A 19,724-nucleotide genomic window follows, 5' to 3' on the forward strand; every position below is an offset into this window, starting at 1 on the left:
AGTATACCTAGTAAGACCTTGATTAGCTTGTTCAGGTGTGTTTGATTAGGGTTGGAGCTAAAATCTGCAAGACACCGGCCCTCCAGGAACAAGTTTGGTGACCCCTGATGTATGTAGTTGTCTCCACAATAAAAATACTTTTAACAATGTTAAACTTGTCATTTTTTGTCAAAAAGAAATATAATGTTGAAAAAAAGTGTATACAGCTAAAGTTTTCTTGTTTTGACACATTAAAGTATGTTGCTAAGAAATAATTACATTTGGTGGCAAGCAAATAAAATCCATTGGCCCAACCGAGCCATTAGAAATAATCATTAGTGTTTAGTCCTGTATATTTCTAAAATTTCATTCATAATGGTCTTAAAAGGGTCTTAAAAAGTCTTCAATTTGACTGAATGAAACCCACACCTGCAAACAAACACAGAAAAACCGCACACACACTTACGTTCACTGCAGCTCCCGCAGGTGAATGTGTGTTTGCTGTTTCAGGAGAGTTTGAAGGAGGCTCAGACTCAGCTCCAGCAGCTCCAGCTCCAGCAGCAGAAGGACAGACAGACGCTCAGTGAGACCCAACAGCACACACGCACAGACAGACAGCAGACACAGATGCAGATGGAGAAGATGCTGCAGCTGCTGGTGGAGCGAGGGCTGATCCGGATGGAGAGATCTGCTTCAGGAGCTCTGGATCTACACATTATAGCAGCTGCCAACACACCAGGTGGAGAAATGACCAAATAACAAACATAGTAGGGCAGGGCGATATGGCAAAAAATGCAATCTCGATAATTATTTACCATATTTAACAATAGCGGTATATATTTCGGTATCAGTTGTTAATGCTTCCATCATGGTTTCACGCTACATTCATTCTTTCGTGGCGGGGCGCCACACCAAAATTCATCCCGCCATGGCTACATTACAGCTTCTCATTCAAAACATTCAGTCCTTGTTTTTTTAATAGCGGGTGATAATCGCACTAAAATATATTAAAAGATAAGTGAATTATAATACCAGCATGAACTTTTCTGTAATCGTAGTAGTGCTGTGCGCTATTTGTTTAACCCTGACTGACTGACTGACAGGTGCGTGATGCATGAGGCTAGCAAACACGATGTATCGTTCAGTTAAGATGAACACAGTTTATATAAATATACTTTATTTAAAGATAAAGGTATATGGTTTTGCTTGCAATGACTTCATCTTGCTGGAGTTTATAGCCGTTTCACTTTACTTCAGGACGCATTAATGCCGCTCTGTAGGTCTATTGAAACATACATAAATATTCCTAGCAAATCTAATAAATGTCGGAGATTAACATACCAGTTAATGCACTAAATCACACTTCAGCAGCGTTTATTTGAGAGCGCACAAGAAAATCTGCACTTGAGCAGTGTATATTTGAGGGTGTGCAAAAAGTTTTGTGCACCAACAGAAGAAATCGGCCTTGCTTGTATTACATAAATGCGATCTCGACTTGCAATACTGCGCTCACGACATTTGTCATTGAAATAATGCTATAGGTAGTTGATGGATCTGTGTAAAAGGCTGTCGCCACAGCTGGAGAAAATCCTAGAGGAAAAGTTGTCCCATATTTAAGAGTATCCCAACAATGACTGAAGCCACAAAAATTAGAGGGTCCATTAACAACCTATTTTCAGTGGCTGATAATTTTTGAGGGCCGGAAATTCAGTTTATCTGAATATTAACACTTTTAGTTTCCCATAGTTGCACATTTCTGCTATGTGATTAGCTCTTAGATCAATACAGAGTAAAAACTGACATAATTGATGTAAAAATTTATCATTTTTATTGCGATTCGATATAATATTGTTTATCGGCCCATCCCTAAAACATAATTTTGAAAAATTCATTACTTTTTATACTAAATACATAGTAAATTGTAATATAATAATATTAAAATGTTCTCGGTCCTGACGCAAAACAAGTGTACATCCACTACTGTGTATATTCTTTATACACATCATTATCAAATCATATTTAAAGTCTGCATGAAATCGACATTTACAATGTTTATTTTGCTAGCTCACATTGTTAAACATAAGGTAAATAATTAATCCATGCAAGTTAATCCACTGAAAAAAAAATTGTTTTGGTAATATTCAAAGTCTGAGCATTTGCTTCTACGTTTAGAGGGGCGATCCTTCTCTGATGATGATTTGACAATTCAGACACAACATTTTTGGCCACGCCCTTCTAACCATTTGTTTTCTGTGTATAGACCGTCATATTGGGGTGATATAAGCACACCCAGTGCTTTTTTTTTTCAATTTAACAACATAAAAAATGGTGGACCAATTGGAGCGGTTTTCAAACCGACCGCAACTTTACGTAGGAGTGCGGTCCCCCGCCCACCAATAGTGATTGACAGGCGCGTCATCATATCCTCAGTTTGTTGATTCACGTCCGCCATTTTCAGCGTGAGTCGAAGCGATATCACTAAAGGAACACCCTAGCTCTATTTTTAGATGCAAGGCTCATTGGGCTCAACACAAGATCAATATTCTCCACATTATCGCTCTAATCGGAATTATTGGTTGTATCTTTAGGTAGGTTTGCAAACATGTGTACTTCTCATCGAGTCTACCTTATACTTCAGCCGTTTGCATTTCTCGCGATCCCAGAAGCTCCCTGTGATCTTAACTAGCATGCGTTTTAGAATTCTAAACATGGGTTTCTATCAGGGTACACTCAAGTCGACGGCTGGCTACGTTTAGAGGGGCGATCCTTTTCTGATGATGTTAATTTGACACTTCAGACACAATATTTTTGGCCACGCCCTTCTAACCATTCGTTTTCTGTAAGGGAATGATCCGCAAAAAGAAAGCCCCGCCCCCTACTCAATATTCCATATCAGTCTGAAGCACATCGTCATACTGAAATAAAATCTTAGCAACATCCAGTTCACACGGACTTTATATATGAGTATATAAGTATATATAAAGTATGCAAATTGTTACATTTCTGTCAAACAAACAGTTCTTTTTTTTTACACCCAAGATAAGTGCTCAAAAGAGACCTCACCTGTGCCACAGTCTCCACCCCCTCCTCCAGTCCCCGCCCCTCCACCACCTCCTCCTCCGCCCCCTCTGGCTTTAGCTCCACCCACTTCACCTTTTATTGGCAGGACAGGAACCATCAAGACAGGTGAGAGAAACCATGACAGTCATCTGTGGTACAAAAGAATAATGAGATTATGAATGAAACTCTGTGTGTATTTCTCTCTTGTGTTTGTGTGTAAGGTGTAAAAGGTAAGCAGCCAATCAAGACCAAGTATCGTATGCCGCTGCTGAACTGGCAGGCTTTGATGGAGGAGCAGGTAGCAGGAACCGTCTTCACAGAGCTTGATGACCAGACGGTGCTTCAGGTCAGATCTGTGTGTTTATAACACACACACACACACACACACACACACACACACAAAACATGGCCGTCTGATAATCGTCTATTTATACAATCAAAAGGATATATGCACAAGGACTTTTAATTTTCAGTCAGCCAGTTCAAACACTTCCACTGAACTGTCATGCCATTATAAACTGTAAAAAGCCATGATCTTCACTGCCTGACTGAGATATGGTTGAAAGTGGGCAGTGCTTAATTTGTGAATTGCGAGGTCCCGGAACAGATCGAGGTAACGGGATCCCCCGGAGAAGCTGGAGGAAGTGTCTGGGGAGAGGAAAGTCTGGGGTTCTCTCCTAAGACTGCTGCCCCCGCAACCCAGCCCTGGAAAAGCAGATGGAAATGAATGAATTTAATTATTAATGTTTACATTTTTATTATTTGTTTTAAATGTCAGTGAGTACACATCAGCAATTCACATTACCTTTACATTTATGTATCTTTGCATTTATTTGTGACTTTATTTACCTAAGACTTTATTAACTATTAGTCTTACATAATAAAAGTCTCTTTTATCACAAGCAGTGCTGGAATCCTTATTTTCACCTTTGTAAATTCACTTCACTTCATTTGAACTCACTGAAGGTTAGTATATTTTGTGAAAAAAAATGTAAACATTAATAATAAAATATATTTCAGGACAAAATATGAAAAACTAAATTGTTTTAATTTTTACTGATAATTTAAATAATTAAAATCTATTTAAAAATATTGAGTAAAAATTTGATTTGGCCCTGTTTTTACCATATTTTTTGTAGAGTTTATTAAGTGGAAAGGTGTTTTAAGTGCTAAATTATCATGTGTCATGTGTGAGCAGGAGCTGAACATGGACGTGTTCGAGGAGCTGTTCAAAACCAAAGCTCAGTCGGCTCCAGTGGACGTGGGCACTCTGAAGGTGAAGGTGGCTCAGAAAGCATCTAGTAAAATCTCACTACTGGAGCCCAACAGGGCCAAAAACCTGGCCATCACTTTGAGGAAAGCAGGAATGAGCACCGCACAGATCTGCACTGCCATACAGACGTATGTTCAACACACACGCATCGCATTTCCTGTGAGGGGTCGGGTTAGGTGTAGGATAGAGGTAGAAACTACAGTATAAAAACAACGGTAACCTATGTAATGTCCCCACAATTCACCAAAAAACAAACCTGTGTGTGGCAGGTATAATCTGGAGCTGCTGAAATCTGACTTTCTGGAGCTGCTGGAGCGTTTCGTTCCGTCTGACTATGAGCTGAAGCTGATTCAGAATTACGAGCGCTCGGGACGCCCCCTGCTGGAGCTGTCGGAAGAGGACCGCTTCATGATGGCCTTCAGCAAAATCCCTCGCCTGACGCAGAGAATCAGCACACTCACATTCATGGGCAGCTTCAGCGAGAGCGTCCTCATCCTCAAACCTGTGAGAACACACACACACACACACACACACAGTACACTGGAGATACAATGGAGACAGGAAATGATATTCTGTTTACATAGTGAGACGAGCACCAACATTTTTTCCTCTTATGAACTGTTGTCACCCATAATGTTGTGTGTATTGCAATATTTTAAGCAAAACTTCTGCTAATTAAACGTTCACACTCACAGTATGTCATTATTAATTCATATAAATAAATAGAATAAAAAATAAACACTCAAACCTAAGAAATAAATAATAATAATTATAATAATACTTGTGGGCGATGCGGTGGCGCAGTAGGTAGTGCTGTCGCTTCACAGCAAGATGATCGCTGGTTCGAGTCTCAGCTGGGTCAGTTGGCATTTCTGTGTGGAGTTTGGATGTTCTCCCCGCATTCGCGTGGGTTTCCACCGGGTGCTCCGGTTTCCCCAACAACTAGACAAGCGGTACAGGTGAATTGGGTAAGCAAAAAATTGTCTGTGAATGAATGAAAGTGTATGGGTGCTTCCCAGTGATGGGTTGCAGCTGGAAGGGCATCCACTGTGTAAAACATTTGCTGGATAAGTTGGCAGATCTTTCTGCTGTGGCGACCCCTAATTAATAAAGGGACTAAGCCAAAAAGAAAATGAATGAATAATAATTGTAACCACTGAACCACCGTGCCGCCCCTAATGCATTTTACTAGAAAATACCATTCAATTTATTTTCTCTTTTACTTCCCCTTTATACTAAATACTATTTACAGTAAGTTCTTTCTCTTCAGAAGTGCATATTTAATTCATTTCCTTTTCACTTTACTCCGGGTGTCGTCAGTGCAGTTTCTCCTGTTGTCTGTTTTCCAGCAACTGAACGCCGTCATCACTGCATCCAAATCCATCAGATCCTCCAGCAAACTCAAGAAGATCCTGGAGGTGAAGAGAAACACATGAAACACACATCCAGAAACAACATCATCTGTGAAAACCTGCTGAAAACTCCTGCTTCTCTCTTTTCCAGATCATTCTAGCGTTTGGGAATTACATGAACAGCGGGAAGAGAGGATCTGCATACGGATTCAGACTCCAAAGCCTGGATCTGGTGAGTCAAAAAGATAGATACATTCATTTTCCTTCGGCTAAGTCTCTATTTCAGGGGTCGCCACAGCGGAATGAACGGCCAACTATTTCCAGCATATGTTTTACACAGCGGATGCCCTTCCAGCAACTGAGAAACACCCATACACTCTCTCATTCACACACATACACTACGGCCAATTTAGTTCACCCAATTCACCTATAGCGCATGTGTTTGGACAGATGAAACCCACACCAACACAGGGAGAACATGCAAACTCCACACAGAAATGTCAACTGGCCCAGCTTGGACTCGAACTAGTAACCTTCTTGCTGTAAGGCAACAGTGCTAAGCAGAGCCACCGTGCCACCCAAAGCCAGATAAACAAAAGCTATTGGAAACCTTTATCTTTCTGAACATTGGAAAAATAAACATTCATTAAACATTGATTATTTGTTGAATTTAATGTTAGAACATATGCTTATGGAAAGGATGACTGCTATACTGTAGCTAGGAAAAGCATTAGATCTTGTTGTAAAACTGTGGTCATCGTTTATGTTTATTTTACTTTTTGTTTGGATTGGAGGAGTAGTTCATTAATAATTTACATGGATTCATTTTTTTTCTGCTCGTGTGTGATGCACATGAGCAATTCCATGCAAATGTCAAGCTTGCCATGAAATAAATTTAGTTTTCACTAAAATATTGAAACCCTTTCTAGGTTTTTTGTGTAGGCGTGTATTTTACAGTACTCTAAAAATACTCTCAAATGTCTCAGTTATATTTGATTTACCAAAATCATACAGGTGGCAATTTTACATGTCACATCCATAACGAAGAGATGTCACATCCATAACGACACTTATTCCTCATATGCAAAAATGTTGAGCAAATTAAAATCAATCATATTTGTTCAATAGAGAGCCAACTTTTATTCTTTAGATTAGCATTGTTTCTATTGGGCTGTGCAGTTTTATTCACAGAATTTCTACAAAGTATGTCTTATACTGTAAACTCGCTAACTTTTTTTGTCACATCCATAACGCAGGCTTATTTGCCTCATATAAACCTCAAAGTTGTTTACAGATTGATATTTTTGATTCCTTAACTCTGTGGTGAGTTGTTTTGGAAAATTCAATTCAATTCACATTTATTTGTATGGCGCTTATACAATGTAGATTGTGTCAAAGCAGCTTCACATAAAAGGTCATACTAAATAGGAACAGTGTAGTTCAGTTTTTAGTGTTTAAGTTCAGTTCAGTTTAGCTCAGTTCATTGTGGTTTAATAATCACTACTGAGAGTCCAAACACTGAAGAGCAAATCCAACGATGCGCAGCTCTACAGATCCTGAACCATGCAAGCTAGTGGTGACAGCGGAGAGGGAAAAAAACCTTCACTAAATGGCGAAAGTGAAGAAAAAAAACCTTGAGAGAAACCAGACTCAGTTGGGCACGACCATTTTAATTTCTCCGCTGGCCAAACGTCTTGTGCAGAGCTGCAGTCTCAGCGGCGGAGGCTGGAAGCTGGCCTCAAAATATAAAGAGATGTTTCAGTATAATGTTAACATATACTTTCTCTGTGAATTTATGTTTTGAATTTTTGCTGCAAATGTCACATCCATAACGCTGGAATTGCTCATTTACTGAATAAGTCGAGTGCAGCACGGTGGTGCAGTGGGTAGCGCTCTCGCCTCACAGCAAGAAGGTCGCTGGTTCGAGCCTGGGTTGGGTCACCTCCGGGTGCTCCGGTTTCACGCACAAGTCTAAAGACATGTGGTATAGGTGAATTGGGTAGGCTAAATTGTTTCTATATATGTGTGTGAATGAAAGTGGGTGTTTCCCAGTGATGGGTTGCAGCTGGAAGGGCATCTGCTGCGTAAAAAACATATGCTAGATAAGTTGGCGGTTGATTCCGCTGTGGCGACACTAAGCCGAAAAGAAAAGGAATAAACGAATGAGTCGAACATAAATACATTCTCTGTTACTGAGTATGAGAATTGTTGCTAGTACTGTATGTTTTATATGTTAGCATGTCATTATGAGTTGTATCAAAGTTATTTGTTTTGCATAAATAAAAGAAAAGATGACATTACTGACTAGCAAAATTTGATTTACAGGCACCACTTTAAGAATTTCGGCTAATGTTTAAGTCTCATTTGCTGTTGTTTCGCTTCACAAAGTCAGTTTTTCACACATTTGTTGCATGTTTTGTGAAGCTCCTGGACATGAAGTCTACAGACCGCAAACAGACGCTCCTGCATTTCATCGTCAGCATCATTCAAGACAAATACCCTCAGCTCAGCAACTTCCACAGCGAACTGCATTTTCTGGATAAAGCAGCACTCGGTGAGTAAACACACACACACACACACCTTCATTATAGTTACAGTTCCCTTTCTTTTGTCTCGGTGCCAGAATTATATATTTTCCATTCATAATTTGTCTTCCCATAACTTACTCTTGATGAGCGCTGCTATGTGGAAAGTCCTTATATAAAGCTAGTTTGGACATGCATCTATTAAATTACTAACTTTGTTGTGCATGTGGGCTCCAAATTCAAAGAACCTTTTTAAGAACTATACATGTGTATAAATACATGTGAATAAATACGAAAAGTCTACACAATCACATCACAGCACAAAATGAAGATAAAAAGACACAAAAATACAGAAAGTAATAATAATAATAGAAGAATACATAAATTAACCAAGGTATATGGTGATCTAAGGTTTTCAAAAATGTACCTGAAATCCCGCGACCTACATACTCAAGGAAAGGAGTCCAGATCTGATAAACACTTTTCCCTCCTTGACCAGTTTGTAATATATTCCAATGACATAAGATCGAATATTATGGTGGTTTATCAGATATGCAATTGAGAAATATATACTTACGGGCAGCATAGGTAAGAAAGTTAAACAACTTCCTGTTTCTTGCACTCTTCAAATTATTATCAGCAAGACCTGACAAAAGGTTAAGAGAGTCGAAGTCACATCTTGTATTAAATATAGGGCTTAGTCTCCTACAAATCTGTACCCAACAGCCTTTTATATATATATATATATATATATATATATATATATATATATATACAACTCCAAATACAATGCATAAAATCCCCTTCTTCAACTTTAAACAGAATGGAGAATAATTTGAATTAAATTTATATCTACACAGGGTTGGGGAGTAACTAGTTACAAGTAACGGCGTTACGTAATTTAATTACAAAATAAAAGTAACAGTAATTTGTTACAGTTACTCAGAAGAAATGTGTAATTAAATTACAGTTACTTATGAAAATGTTAAAGATTAGAAAAGGGGTTACATCTAATAATAGTGTTTAAAAATCTGGGATATGTTGAATAATATTAATCTGCTGCTTTGCCTGTTTTTGATAAGCACCCTGCCTTCTGCTAAGGTCATTTATTAAAGCGCTGCTATTCTGCTATAACTACATTTCTCTTTCTAAATCAAATAGCTTTGATTTAGATAGTAGCAAAGCTATTATTTTAAGCCAAGCAGCGCAGTAGCATCCACACAAGCTACATTTACCAATCGCGGATCAATAAGTGACAGCACCGACATTCACAGAGCTGTGAGGCCGGTGTCGATGAAAGTAAATCCATATGACGGCGAGAATTATTATTTTTTTATTCTACCTGTTTTTCGGTGGTCCACACAAACTTTATGGTGCGTAACTGCCACCTCTTGCTCTGGTCGGTGATGTTACCAACCAATAAGGCTAACACGAGACATTTCCTTGAAGGAAAGAGGACTGAGGGAGAGGAGGTCTACACTGTAAAAAATGGCCGTGATTTCAACGGTAAAAAAACTGTAAAACTGCTTCAGTACAAATCCGTGACCTGGTTAACAGTACGTTTCCTTAATATATACGGCGAATAACCGTAAATTGACTTTCCCAGAATTCCCTGCATGGCACATCACTTTCTATGCTTTTTGTTGACATTATTATGGATCTTTTTAGTTGTTTCCCCATCAGTTCTGTACATTAGAGATTTATATTACATCTAATGTTGATAAACAATGTTTATTTCATGACTTTAATGTTACGTGTGTTACTATACTGGTGTTTAGTAGCTGTGTGAATGACACTGAGCACCTTCTACACACTGATACACTTTTCTGCTTGTGGGAAAAGTTGTTTGTGATGAGCATTGGTTCAGTATGTAACTTCCTCATCACCACCTGCATATGGCTGTGTTATTGTGTCTATTTGTGTAAAAGATGTGTAGATGTTGGTAATTCAAAATACAGACATATTACCTCTGTAAAATAATAAAATACGGTAGTTTACTGTAAAAATGAGAAATTACTCTTACGGTTTGTACCGTATTTTTAACGGTAAAGCATTGGCAGCCAGGGGCATAGAGGGCATTTTAAATGTGTGTGTGTGTGGGGGGTGGGGGGTGGGGGGGGGGGATGTTGGGCTGTATGAGATCATACATTCATATAATTATTAAGCACCTGTTTCTAAATGGTCTGTCTCTAAAAGTGAGGGGGACCCCGGCTGGCAACCACAGCTGCCTTTTTTTTACGGATTTATTTTTTACAGTGTATATAGTTTACTGTAGTAAAGGCTAAAGTATACTATGGTAATTACTATTAGTTCATGATAGTTACTGATGATACTACATTATGTAGTGTCATTTATTAATGAAGAGTTGTAAATATATATACAATATAATGCTCATTCCTAAATATTTCCCTTTACTTTAAATGACTATAGTATTGTAAATGTGTAACACATGCTTTTATTGGATTTTTTGTTTCTGCTGTTATGTACTATAAGTTGTTTCTGTTTGGTACAGCATATTATTTACTGTAAATAATTGAAATGAACAATTCTCCCTCATGTTTCATTGGCAGTTTTATTGTTCAATAAGATATGATTGACTTTAAGTTGCTTCGATTTAAAAATGAAAATTGCGAAAATAGCTTAGATGTATGTTTTATTGCAAATGCCACAAAAATCACCCTGCACAACTAACTACAATTTTGATTTTGTAACAACAGTGAACATTTGTTATAAGGTCTGGTTTTGTGGTGGCGTACTTTAACATTAAATTAATATAATCTTAATTCAAATGATGAGAGATTTTGACATTCTAACTGTAAACAGAGCTACTGTAAGATCACACCTGCTCTGTGTAAATGCTTGAAAATGATTTAGTTTAAAATATCTATTAGAAACATAAAAGTAATCAAAAAGTAATCAGATGTAATCAGTTACTTTACTTTTATAAAGTAATTGAAAAGGTACACTACTTATTACATTTTAAATAGGATAATTTGTAATCTGTAATCTATTACATTTCCAAAGTAACCTCCCCAACACTGTGTCTGCATGATGGGGTAATTTGGAGATGATGCAAAAGTTTGACCTGTTGCGTACACAATTATTAGTGAATGAGACCTAATGTTATTAGCTTCCCCTAAGAAAATTTTGTTTTCAGAACAAAACGAAACACATATTCACACATATGTAAGTACAACAGATCTGAAGCATATTACAGTGATTTTATATGCCAAAAAAAAACCATTCGATTTATTATATATTAAAAATATAATAATATATTATTATTATTCTCTTATGTTCTTATATCAATTATATTAAAAGTGCTAAAAGTGCTTTACTTCTTTTAAATGGCCTTACAGAAATGCACAGAACAAGGTCATCTAAATTGTTAGAATAATTGTTGCCTATTACTGTTTCTTTAAAAATATTTTTAAAATATTGACAAATGTCAAGGTTTTTTTTGCTCTTTACATAGATTTTGAATAATTAAATAAAATATTTTTTAAATTTATTTTTATTATGTTTCTATTTATTGATATTATATATTTTAATAAAATTGTTTTTATTTTTCTCTTTACATATGTAAAATTGATCAAATACATTTATTTAAATGTTATTATTATTTTGATTATTTTGATGTGTTTAGTTAAAGTTACACCTTCAATGTCTTATTATATTTTAATATAAAATATTTTTAAATGTATAAAAATAGTTAATAGTATTGATATATTTCACTCCTTTGTGATTATTTTCTTTTCTTTTCGGCTTAGTTCCTTTATTAATCTGGGGTCGCCACAGTGGAATGAACTGCCAACTTATCCAGCATATGTTTTACACAGCGGATGTCCTTCCAGCTGCAACCCATCTCTGGGAAACATTCACACACACACTCATTCACACTCATACACTATGAACAATTTAGCTTACCCAATTCACCTGTACCGCATGTCTTTGGACTGTGGGGGAAACCGGAGCACCCGGAGGAAACCCACGCGAACGCAAGGAGAACATGCAAACTCCACACAGAAACGCCAACCGACCCAGTCGAGGCTCAAACCAGCGACCTTCTTGCTGCGAGGCGACAGCACTACCTACTGGTCCACTGCTTCGCCTATTTATAAAATATTTAATGTAAAATCAAAAGAAAATGTATAAGTATGTGTTTAAAAAAGAACAGAAGTCTATGCAATGTTCTGTAGAGTTTGTGCTGTAGTTAAATAAACGTGTGTGTGTGTCAGTGTCTCTGGACAGCGTGCTGTCAGACGTGTGCTCTCTGCAGAAGGGGATGGATGTGGTGTGTAAAGAGCTGGAGCAGCAGCAGGACAGCAGCGTCCTCACACACTTCATCCGCACTAACAGAGGCCTGCTGGAAACACTCATCAAGGACAGCACAACAGCACAGGTCAGAAAACATCTTGACGCGCACACACACACACACACACACACACACGCACACACACACACACACACACACACGCACACACACACACACGCACACACACACACACGCGCACATACACACACACACACACGCGCGCACACATACACACACACACAGACGCAGACACAAACACATACAGATACAAACAGACAGACAAAAAAACACTGTGTCTGTGTTTGTATGTGTGTGTTTCTGTGTCTGGGTGCCAATTTGTGTGTCTGTAAGTGTTTGTGTCTGTGCATGTATACAGTATATGTGTCTGTAGGTGTGTATCTGTTTGAGTCTGAGTATGTGTCTGTGCATATCTATATATGCGTATATGTTTCTGTACACATACACAAACAGAGCCACACACACATTGAGTTTTCATGGTTTATGGGGTCTTCCCATAGACATAATTATTTTTATACTGCACAGTTTCTATATTGTATCCCCCTACCCCTTGGAGTTTTACATTTTCACAATTCTTCAATGTGTGATTTATGCGACGTTTTCCTCATGGGGACTAAATAAATGTCCCCACAAGGTCACAAATTACTGATATTACTACACATGAGGGGAAATTTGGTCCTGATAATGTAATAAATACCAGGACCACACACACACACACACACACACACACACACACACACACACTAACACCTTCTGCATGTGTGTCCACAGGAAGCCTATCAGTCTGTGGTGGAGTATTTCGGAGAGAATCCCAAATCCACCCCTCCGTCCGCCTTCTTCCCCGTCTTCACACGCTTCATTAAAGCATACAAGGTGGAGAAATCATCAGACACACACACACACACACTGATTATCTTACACACATACTGTACATTACACTGCTGTCGCTGTTAGCCAACAAAACCATGAAGATGCTGAAAACAAACAAACAAAACACTTTGATAGGGGGAAGTCAAACTTACTCACATTTTTACTCGCATTTTACTCGCATTTTACTCTTACTCGCACTCACAGTGTTTGAAGTAAACATAATGAGAGTAGAAATTTAAATGAAGTAGTATTTTCTTGTAGACAAACTCTACTAGTCTTTCTTTTTGAACTTGAAACTTTAAAATAAATCAAAAATATACTGTAGCTCATACCTGTCAACCCTCCCGTTTTTCCCGGGACTCTCCTGTATTTTACAGTTCTATCCCGCTATCATCCTGTAAAAGTATTTTCCCGTATTTTCAGTCTTTCTCTGAAGAGTGGCAACATTAAAGGGCACCTATGGTGAAAAATCTACTTTTTAAGCTGTTTGGACAGACATATGTGTAGATATAGGAAAACGTCTCCCAGATGTGCGCATACTCTGCAGCATGACAAGAGGGTGTGTGCGGTCGCGTGATGTGTGTTTTCAGTGGTATAGTTCGAAGGAGGGCTTTTCAGAAATGTTAGATGAAACAACAGTGTGGACGTGGATCGTTTTAGTTGTAAAATACTAAGACGTATTTGTGTAAACAGTGCATAACTGTGTATTTTTCGAGAGTGGGTTGCTGCTGCGATGGGGGCGGGGCGGAGGATCTCGATGCCGGCTCAGCATCATGATGTCTATCGGTGATAGACGATGGCATCGTCTATCAACCCAACCCTAAAAACTACACACAAACACACATTCTGGGGACATTATAGATTTATTTCACATCTTATGAAAAGGGGTATAATATTTTTCGGTCATGCTTTAGTACAGGGGTCAGGAATCTTTTTTCAGCAAAGAGCCTTTTCAGATTGTTTTTATCAAATGCATTTTTAAAGAGCCACATGTGGTGTGTGTGTATAACAAAACCTTAATTTATTTATAAACAAAATCTTTATTTATGTCCATGCCAAGCGGCAACCTCCTGCTCTCCCGAAACTGCAATTCATCGAAATTTTGCTAGTCCTGGCTCCATATGGAGCAAATTTCAATTGAGCCCACTGTTAAAATGGCCAACTTTACAGCAGAAAAAAAGGTGTTTACAGCCTGGTACAAAGAACGATTTTGGTTCATATAGCTATTATTACCCTCCATGACAACTGTGAGGGGGGTGAATTTTTTTTATAACTCATCCATTTCCTTTATATTAGGTTATATTAAGTTTGCATAATTAAGGGCGTGGCCACTTGAGTGACAGCTAGGTCTCGCTGGTCGCCGTCACTTCACCTCAGCTGAATCCGGCAGATTAGCCACTGAACTCGGCATATTCATCGTATTTTTGTGTTGTTTTATGTGGCTTTACACAGTCAGCTGCCTTTTGGACTTATTTCTTACAATTATCAGATGATATGGTATGCTGTGTGCACTTAATTGTGCTCACAAACCATTCACGTGGTCTCCATTTCCCATGTTTCCCATACTTATTTACCAACTCTATAAATGTATTTGTTTTATTTAAGATCATTTATCATTTATAATTTCTTTAGACCCGTAAAGCACTCAAGAATGTGACAGATTGATTAGCTGTAGGCTCTAGATCAGTCATCTGAAGCGTTGTCATACAGTGTTATGCTGGAGTTCATCAATAGTCTTGTATTTACTAACACAGACTATATCTGAAGTGTTTGAAAGGAATTCGCGTTTTACTCCTGTAGAAAAACGTCATAAGAACAATGTTTAGTGGCTCAATGTATTAACTTACAACAGGGTTTTTAAAAGTCTAAACCCTTTATTGATATAGTATACAGCCAAGCACATGTGGTCAGAACACAAATGAGTAACAAGTAATAAAGTATTAAGCGTTTCCCAAAGTAAACTCTATCTAAGCCAGGTCTAAGCAAAATGCCAGCAGGTGTCTGTTGCTCTGCTCACTCCCCGCCTCTTTGCCCTTGTTTGGTATACCGACGTGGGTGCGATGACGCGCAAACAAAATGGCGACAGTTGGACGCGCCTACTTGTAGCTTCTTTTGCAGTGTTGAGAAAACTATGGGAGACGTCACGGATACTAAACAAATATGACGCATCACAATGTATTAGGAAAGGACAATTTACAGATTTTTTTTCCTTTTTGCCTTTGCCACTCGTGAATGTTTGAATTTACGACCGTAAAGTTACCATAGAAATTTAAGTTACCATAGAAATGTACCACAGAAATGTAAGAAATATAACTTGCCCTTTATTGTTGTTGCGAGTTCAAGTTAAACCACAGCACCACATATGCCCATTGGTTGAATCATCCTTTTATTGTAAACAGAGTTCTTATTCATTTTGCTGTAGAAAATACAATATAAACAGAATTGTAATTGTATTTTCAATAGGAAACTGAGTTTGAACTGTTATTAAAGAGAGACAGCTGTAGAGCCACATATTTTTAGTCAAAGAGCCGCATGTGGCTCCAGAGCCAAAGGTTCCCTACCCCTGCTTTAGTATAAGGTATATATAAAACTTACTATTAATTACCTGTTAACAAACACTTTTAGCTCAATAAACTCTTAGTTTGGCGATTATGAATAGTTATTAAGGTAGTAGTTGGGTTATTGGCTAGGATTATGGATGTAGAATAAGATTTAATGAGATTATGTTCTTAATAAGCACTAATAAATATCTATTATCCTAATAATAGACAGGTTAAAAACCCAGTAGTTAACAGTGAGAGTTGGTACTTAAACTAAAATGTTAACTATTTACATTAAAAGAGCAATAAAACAAAACACATCATATATTTACAGTAATCTAAAATAAATGTAACAAAATGCTATACTTGTGTACAAATGTTGAAATAAGTGGTGTGTGTGTGTGTGTGTGTACATGTTGTCAGCTGTGTGAACAGGAGATTGATCAACGCAGGAAGACACTCTCTGAGAGTGAAGAAACTGCAGATCTACGGTTCTCTGATGCTCCGGTGCACAGGCAGAAGGTGAACACACACACACACACACACACACACACACACACATTGTGCAATAAGGCTAAAACTCTTATTATTAACTGAAATAATCTAAAATTTTCTTAAATCAAAAACAAACTGGGCGGCACAGTGGCTCAGTGTTTAGCACTGTTGCCTCACAGGTCGCTGATTTGAGTCCCGGCTGGGTCATTTGGCATTTCTGTGTGGAGTTTGCATGTTCTCCCCGTGTGGGCGTAGGTTTCCTACAGGTGCTCTGGTTTCCTCCAGAGTCCAAACACATGCACTATAGGTGAATTGGATTAACTAAACTGGTGTGTGAATGTGCGCGTGTATGGGTGATTCCCAGTACTGGGTTGCAGCTGGAAGGGCATCCACTGAGTAAAACATATGCTGGAATTGTTGGCGAATTTTGCTGTGGCGACCTCTGAAATAGAGACTAGGCTGAAGGAAAATAAAAGAATCAATGAAAAACAAACTAAACTAAAAACTGAAAATAAACTGAAATCAAATATTGATTAGCAAATATAAATAATCAGTTTTAGAATTAATAAGCTCTCATTCTGTGGAGGAAAACCTGACCTGCTGCGGTTGAGAGAAACACTAAAAGCGTAAAAACATATGCTGGATAAGTTGGCGGTTCATTCCGCTGTGGCGACCCCTGATTAATAAAGGGACTAAGCCGAAAAGAAAATGAATGAATGAATAGAAATTTCTTCACAAAATAAAACTGACAATGAAATTTACAGCAAATTTAAAAATAGTATTGAAATAAAACTAATTAAAAATGCAAAACTGCAGTATAATAACCTTGCTGTGTGTGTATGTGTGTGTGTGTGTGTGTGTGTGTGTGTGTGTGTGTGTGTGTGTGTGTGTGTGTGTGTGTCAGCCGCTGCGTTTACCTCAGCTGGATCTGATCTCGGAGCTCAAGCGCAGACAGATGTCGCCGCTGGTGCGAGAGGGAAAAGACGGAGCTATCGAGGACATCATCACAGGTCACTCTCAGAGTTTATTACAAATCACCACCATCAAACACAATACAGCAGCACACCTGTAAACAAGGGGGTCTTTGAAATGTTAGGGGAATTGGTTAAAAAAAAAAAGATAAAATAAGAAAATGAATATAATACGATAAAATATCTTCAAATAAATGTAAAATTAACTTTACAATTTGTAAAAAGTTTAAGACATAATGCAGAATTATGCAGAATTATTAGCCCCCTGTATATTTTTCCCCAATTTCTGTTTAACAGAGAGAAGATTTGGTCCCACTTTATATTAGGTGTCCTTAACTACTATGTACTTGGAACAAAAAATAAATACAATGTACTTACCGTGTTCATAATGTATTTGAGAACTCTTGTGGTGCTCTTGAGTTGGGATAGGGGTAGGGTTATGGACAGGTTTGGTGGTATGGGTAGGTTTAAGGGTGGGTTAAGGTGTAAGCAATAGTCAACAGTGTATTTACAAATGTAATTACAGAATTTAATTACAGATGTAACTACTTACAGGTTTTTAATCAAGCATAAGTACACAGTAAATGCATATATTTACACAATAAGTACACTGTAACAAATTATTAATCTCAGTGTAAGTACATAGTAGTTAAGGACACTTAATATAAAGTGGGCCCGAAGATTTTTTTCAACACATTTCTAAACATAATAGTTTTAATAACTCATCTCTAATCAATGATTTATTTGAGATATTCTTCAGGAAGCTAGTATTCAGCTTAAAGTGACATTTAAACAACATTTAAAGGCTTAATTAGGTTAATTAGGTTAGAGTAATTAGGCAAGTCATTGTATAACAGTGTTTTTTTTCTGTAGACAATGGCAAAAAATAATGCTTAAAGGGGCTAATAATGTTGACCTTAAAATGTTTTGTTTTTTTTAAAAGCATTGATTCTACCCGAAATTAAACAAATACGACTTTCTCCAGAAGAAATAATATTATAGGAAATACTGTGAAAAATTCCTTGCTCTGTTAAACATCATTTGGGAAATATTTGGAAACAACTAATAATGAGGACTAATAATAAGCCACATTACTATAGATATTTACATCCATGCAAAATAAATGCTACAAATCCAAAATCTTTCAAAAATATTATGACCATTTGTGTCGACTCGTGTGTAAAATGTCTAGAATATTCATGTAAACACATATTTATAATTAATAAATCAAGACCAACTGAATAGATGCCAATATTGCAGGTGTATATTATGTGCAAAAGTCTTGATGAGCGTCTCTTTGTGTGCAGATCTGAGAAATCAGCCGTACATCAGAGCAGACGGAGGACGAAGAAGCGCCAAGTGGAAACCAGCTCAACAACTGCCTGTGTCCACAGACATCTCTCTCTGAAACACACACACACACACACTTGTATATGTGGTTTACGAGGACTCTCCATAAGCGAAATGTATTTTATACTTGTTATATTACATTTTAAATATCAAAAGAACGCAGTAAGTATCATTTAAAGCGTTTGGATTACGAGGACCAGGCTTCCCACTCTTTCATGGGCACCAAATACAGGGACTTTTTAAATCACTAATCATTTTAAATCTTAATTCACACCCCCAGCATATATAGTGCCATGAAAGTCCTTCCTGCACTTCACATTTCACTTACTCTTAATGTTTATATTGAAATACATATGTTTTGAGTGTGTCATTTTCAAAAATGTTTACCGTTTTAATGTTGGCCGTCACCTTCAAAGAACCTTAATACACTAGCTGAATTCAATACTGGTAATATTTAAATGCGGTTTCTGAAATATTGATCAAATTATTTGTCATAGTTCTTGTATAAGATTTACATTTATCTAAAATTTCTTCGTTTTTTTGTTCAGTTTTTGAAAGCAGCACAGTACAATTATTGAAATAACATCATACACTTTCAATTCAAGCACTTTTAAGGACCCGTGTTTGTTTTTAAGTACTTTCCAGGCCTTGAATTCATTTCTGAAATTTAAGTACTTCCAAGAAGGGTGGGAACCCTGGAGGACACAAGACACATCCTCATCAAGTACAACTGGGTCATACTGTAGCCACTTCACGTCCTTGTAAACCACATAAACAAGTAGACACACACATACGCTCTCACATGCACACACCACCATGACAGACCAGGCCAAAAGAGTTTACAGTGAACAGGTAAACACACGAGAACTGATCAAACACCGATCTTCACCTGAGAAAACACTTTTACAGTCAATCTCCAGATTTTAGATATCGCCCCAAAATACAAAAGAAAAAATGATATATGAAGTTATACCTT

General features: G+C 37.5%; 1 protein-coding gene across 1 annotated transcript in view; it reads left to right on the forward strand.

Moving 5' to 3' along the window:
• The window catches only part of fmnl1b (formin-like 1b), a 57,481-nt gene extending 38,275 nt beyond the window's left edge, over nucleotides 1-19,206 (forward strand). Inside the window, exons 14-26 of the mRNA XM_056451107.1 lie at nucleotides 490-718; nucleotides 3,019-3,165; nucleotides 3,261-3,385; nucleotides 4,238-4,440; nucleotides 4,582-4,816; nucleotides 5,662-5,730; nucleotides 5,816-5,896; nucleotides 8,089-8,218; nucleotides 12,428-12,591; nucleotides 13,294-13,395; nucleotides 16,356-16,454; nucleotides 17,332-17,437; nucleotides 18,706-19,206. Coding sequence (XP_056307082.1) covers nucleotides 490-718; nucleotides 3,019-3,165; nucleotides 3,261-3,385; nucleotides 4,238-4,440; nucleotides 4,582-4,816; nucleotides 5,662-5,730; nucleotides 5,816-5,896; nucleotides 8,089-8,218; nucleotides 12,428-12,591; nucleotides 13,294-13,395; nucleotides 16,356-16,454; nucleotides 17,332-17,437; nucleotides 18,706-18,806 — 1,791 coding nt within the window. The 3' untranslated portion in view covers nucleotides 18,807-19,206. The remainder of the gene's footprint in view (nucleotides 1-489; nucleotides 719-3,018; nucleotides 3,166-3,260; nucleotides 3,386-4,237; nucleotides 4,441-4,581; nucleotides 4,817-5,661; nucleotides 5,731-5,815; nucleotides 5,897-8,088; nucleotides 8,219-12,427; nucleotides 12,592-13,293; nucleotides 13,396-16,355; nucleotides 16,455-17,331; nucleotides 17,438-18,705) is intronic.
• Nucleotides 19,207-19,724: the final 518 nt, after the last annotated feature.

This window comes from Danio aesculapii, chromosome 24 (assembly GCF_903798145.1).
Source record: "Danio aesculapii chromosome 24, fDanAes4.1, whole genome shotgun sequence".
Classification (NCBI taxonomy): domain Eukaryota; kingdom Metazoa; phylum Chordata; class Actinopteri; order Cypriniformes; family Danionidae; genus Danio; species Danio aesculapii.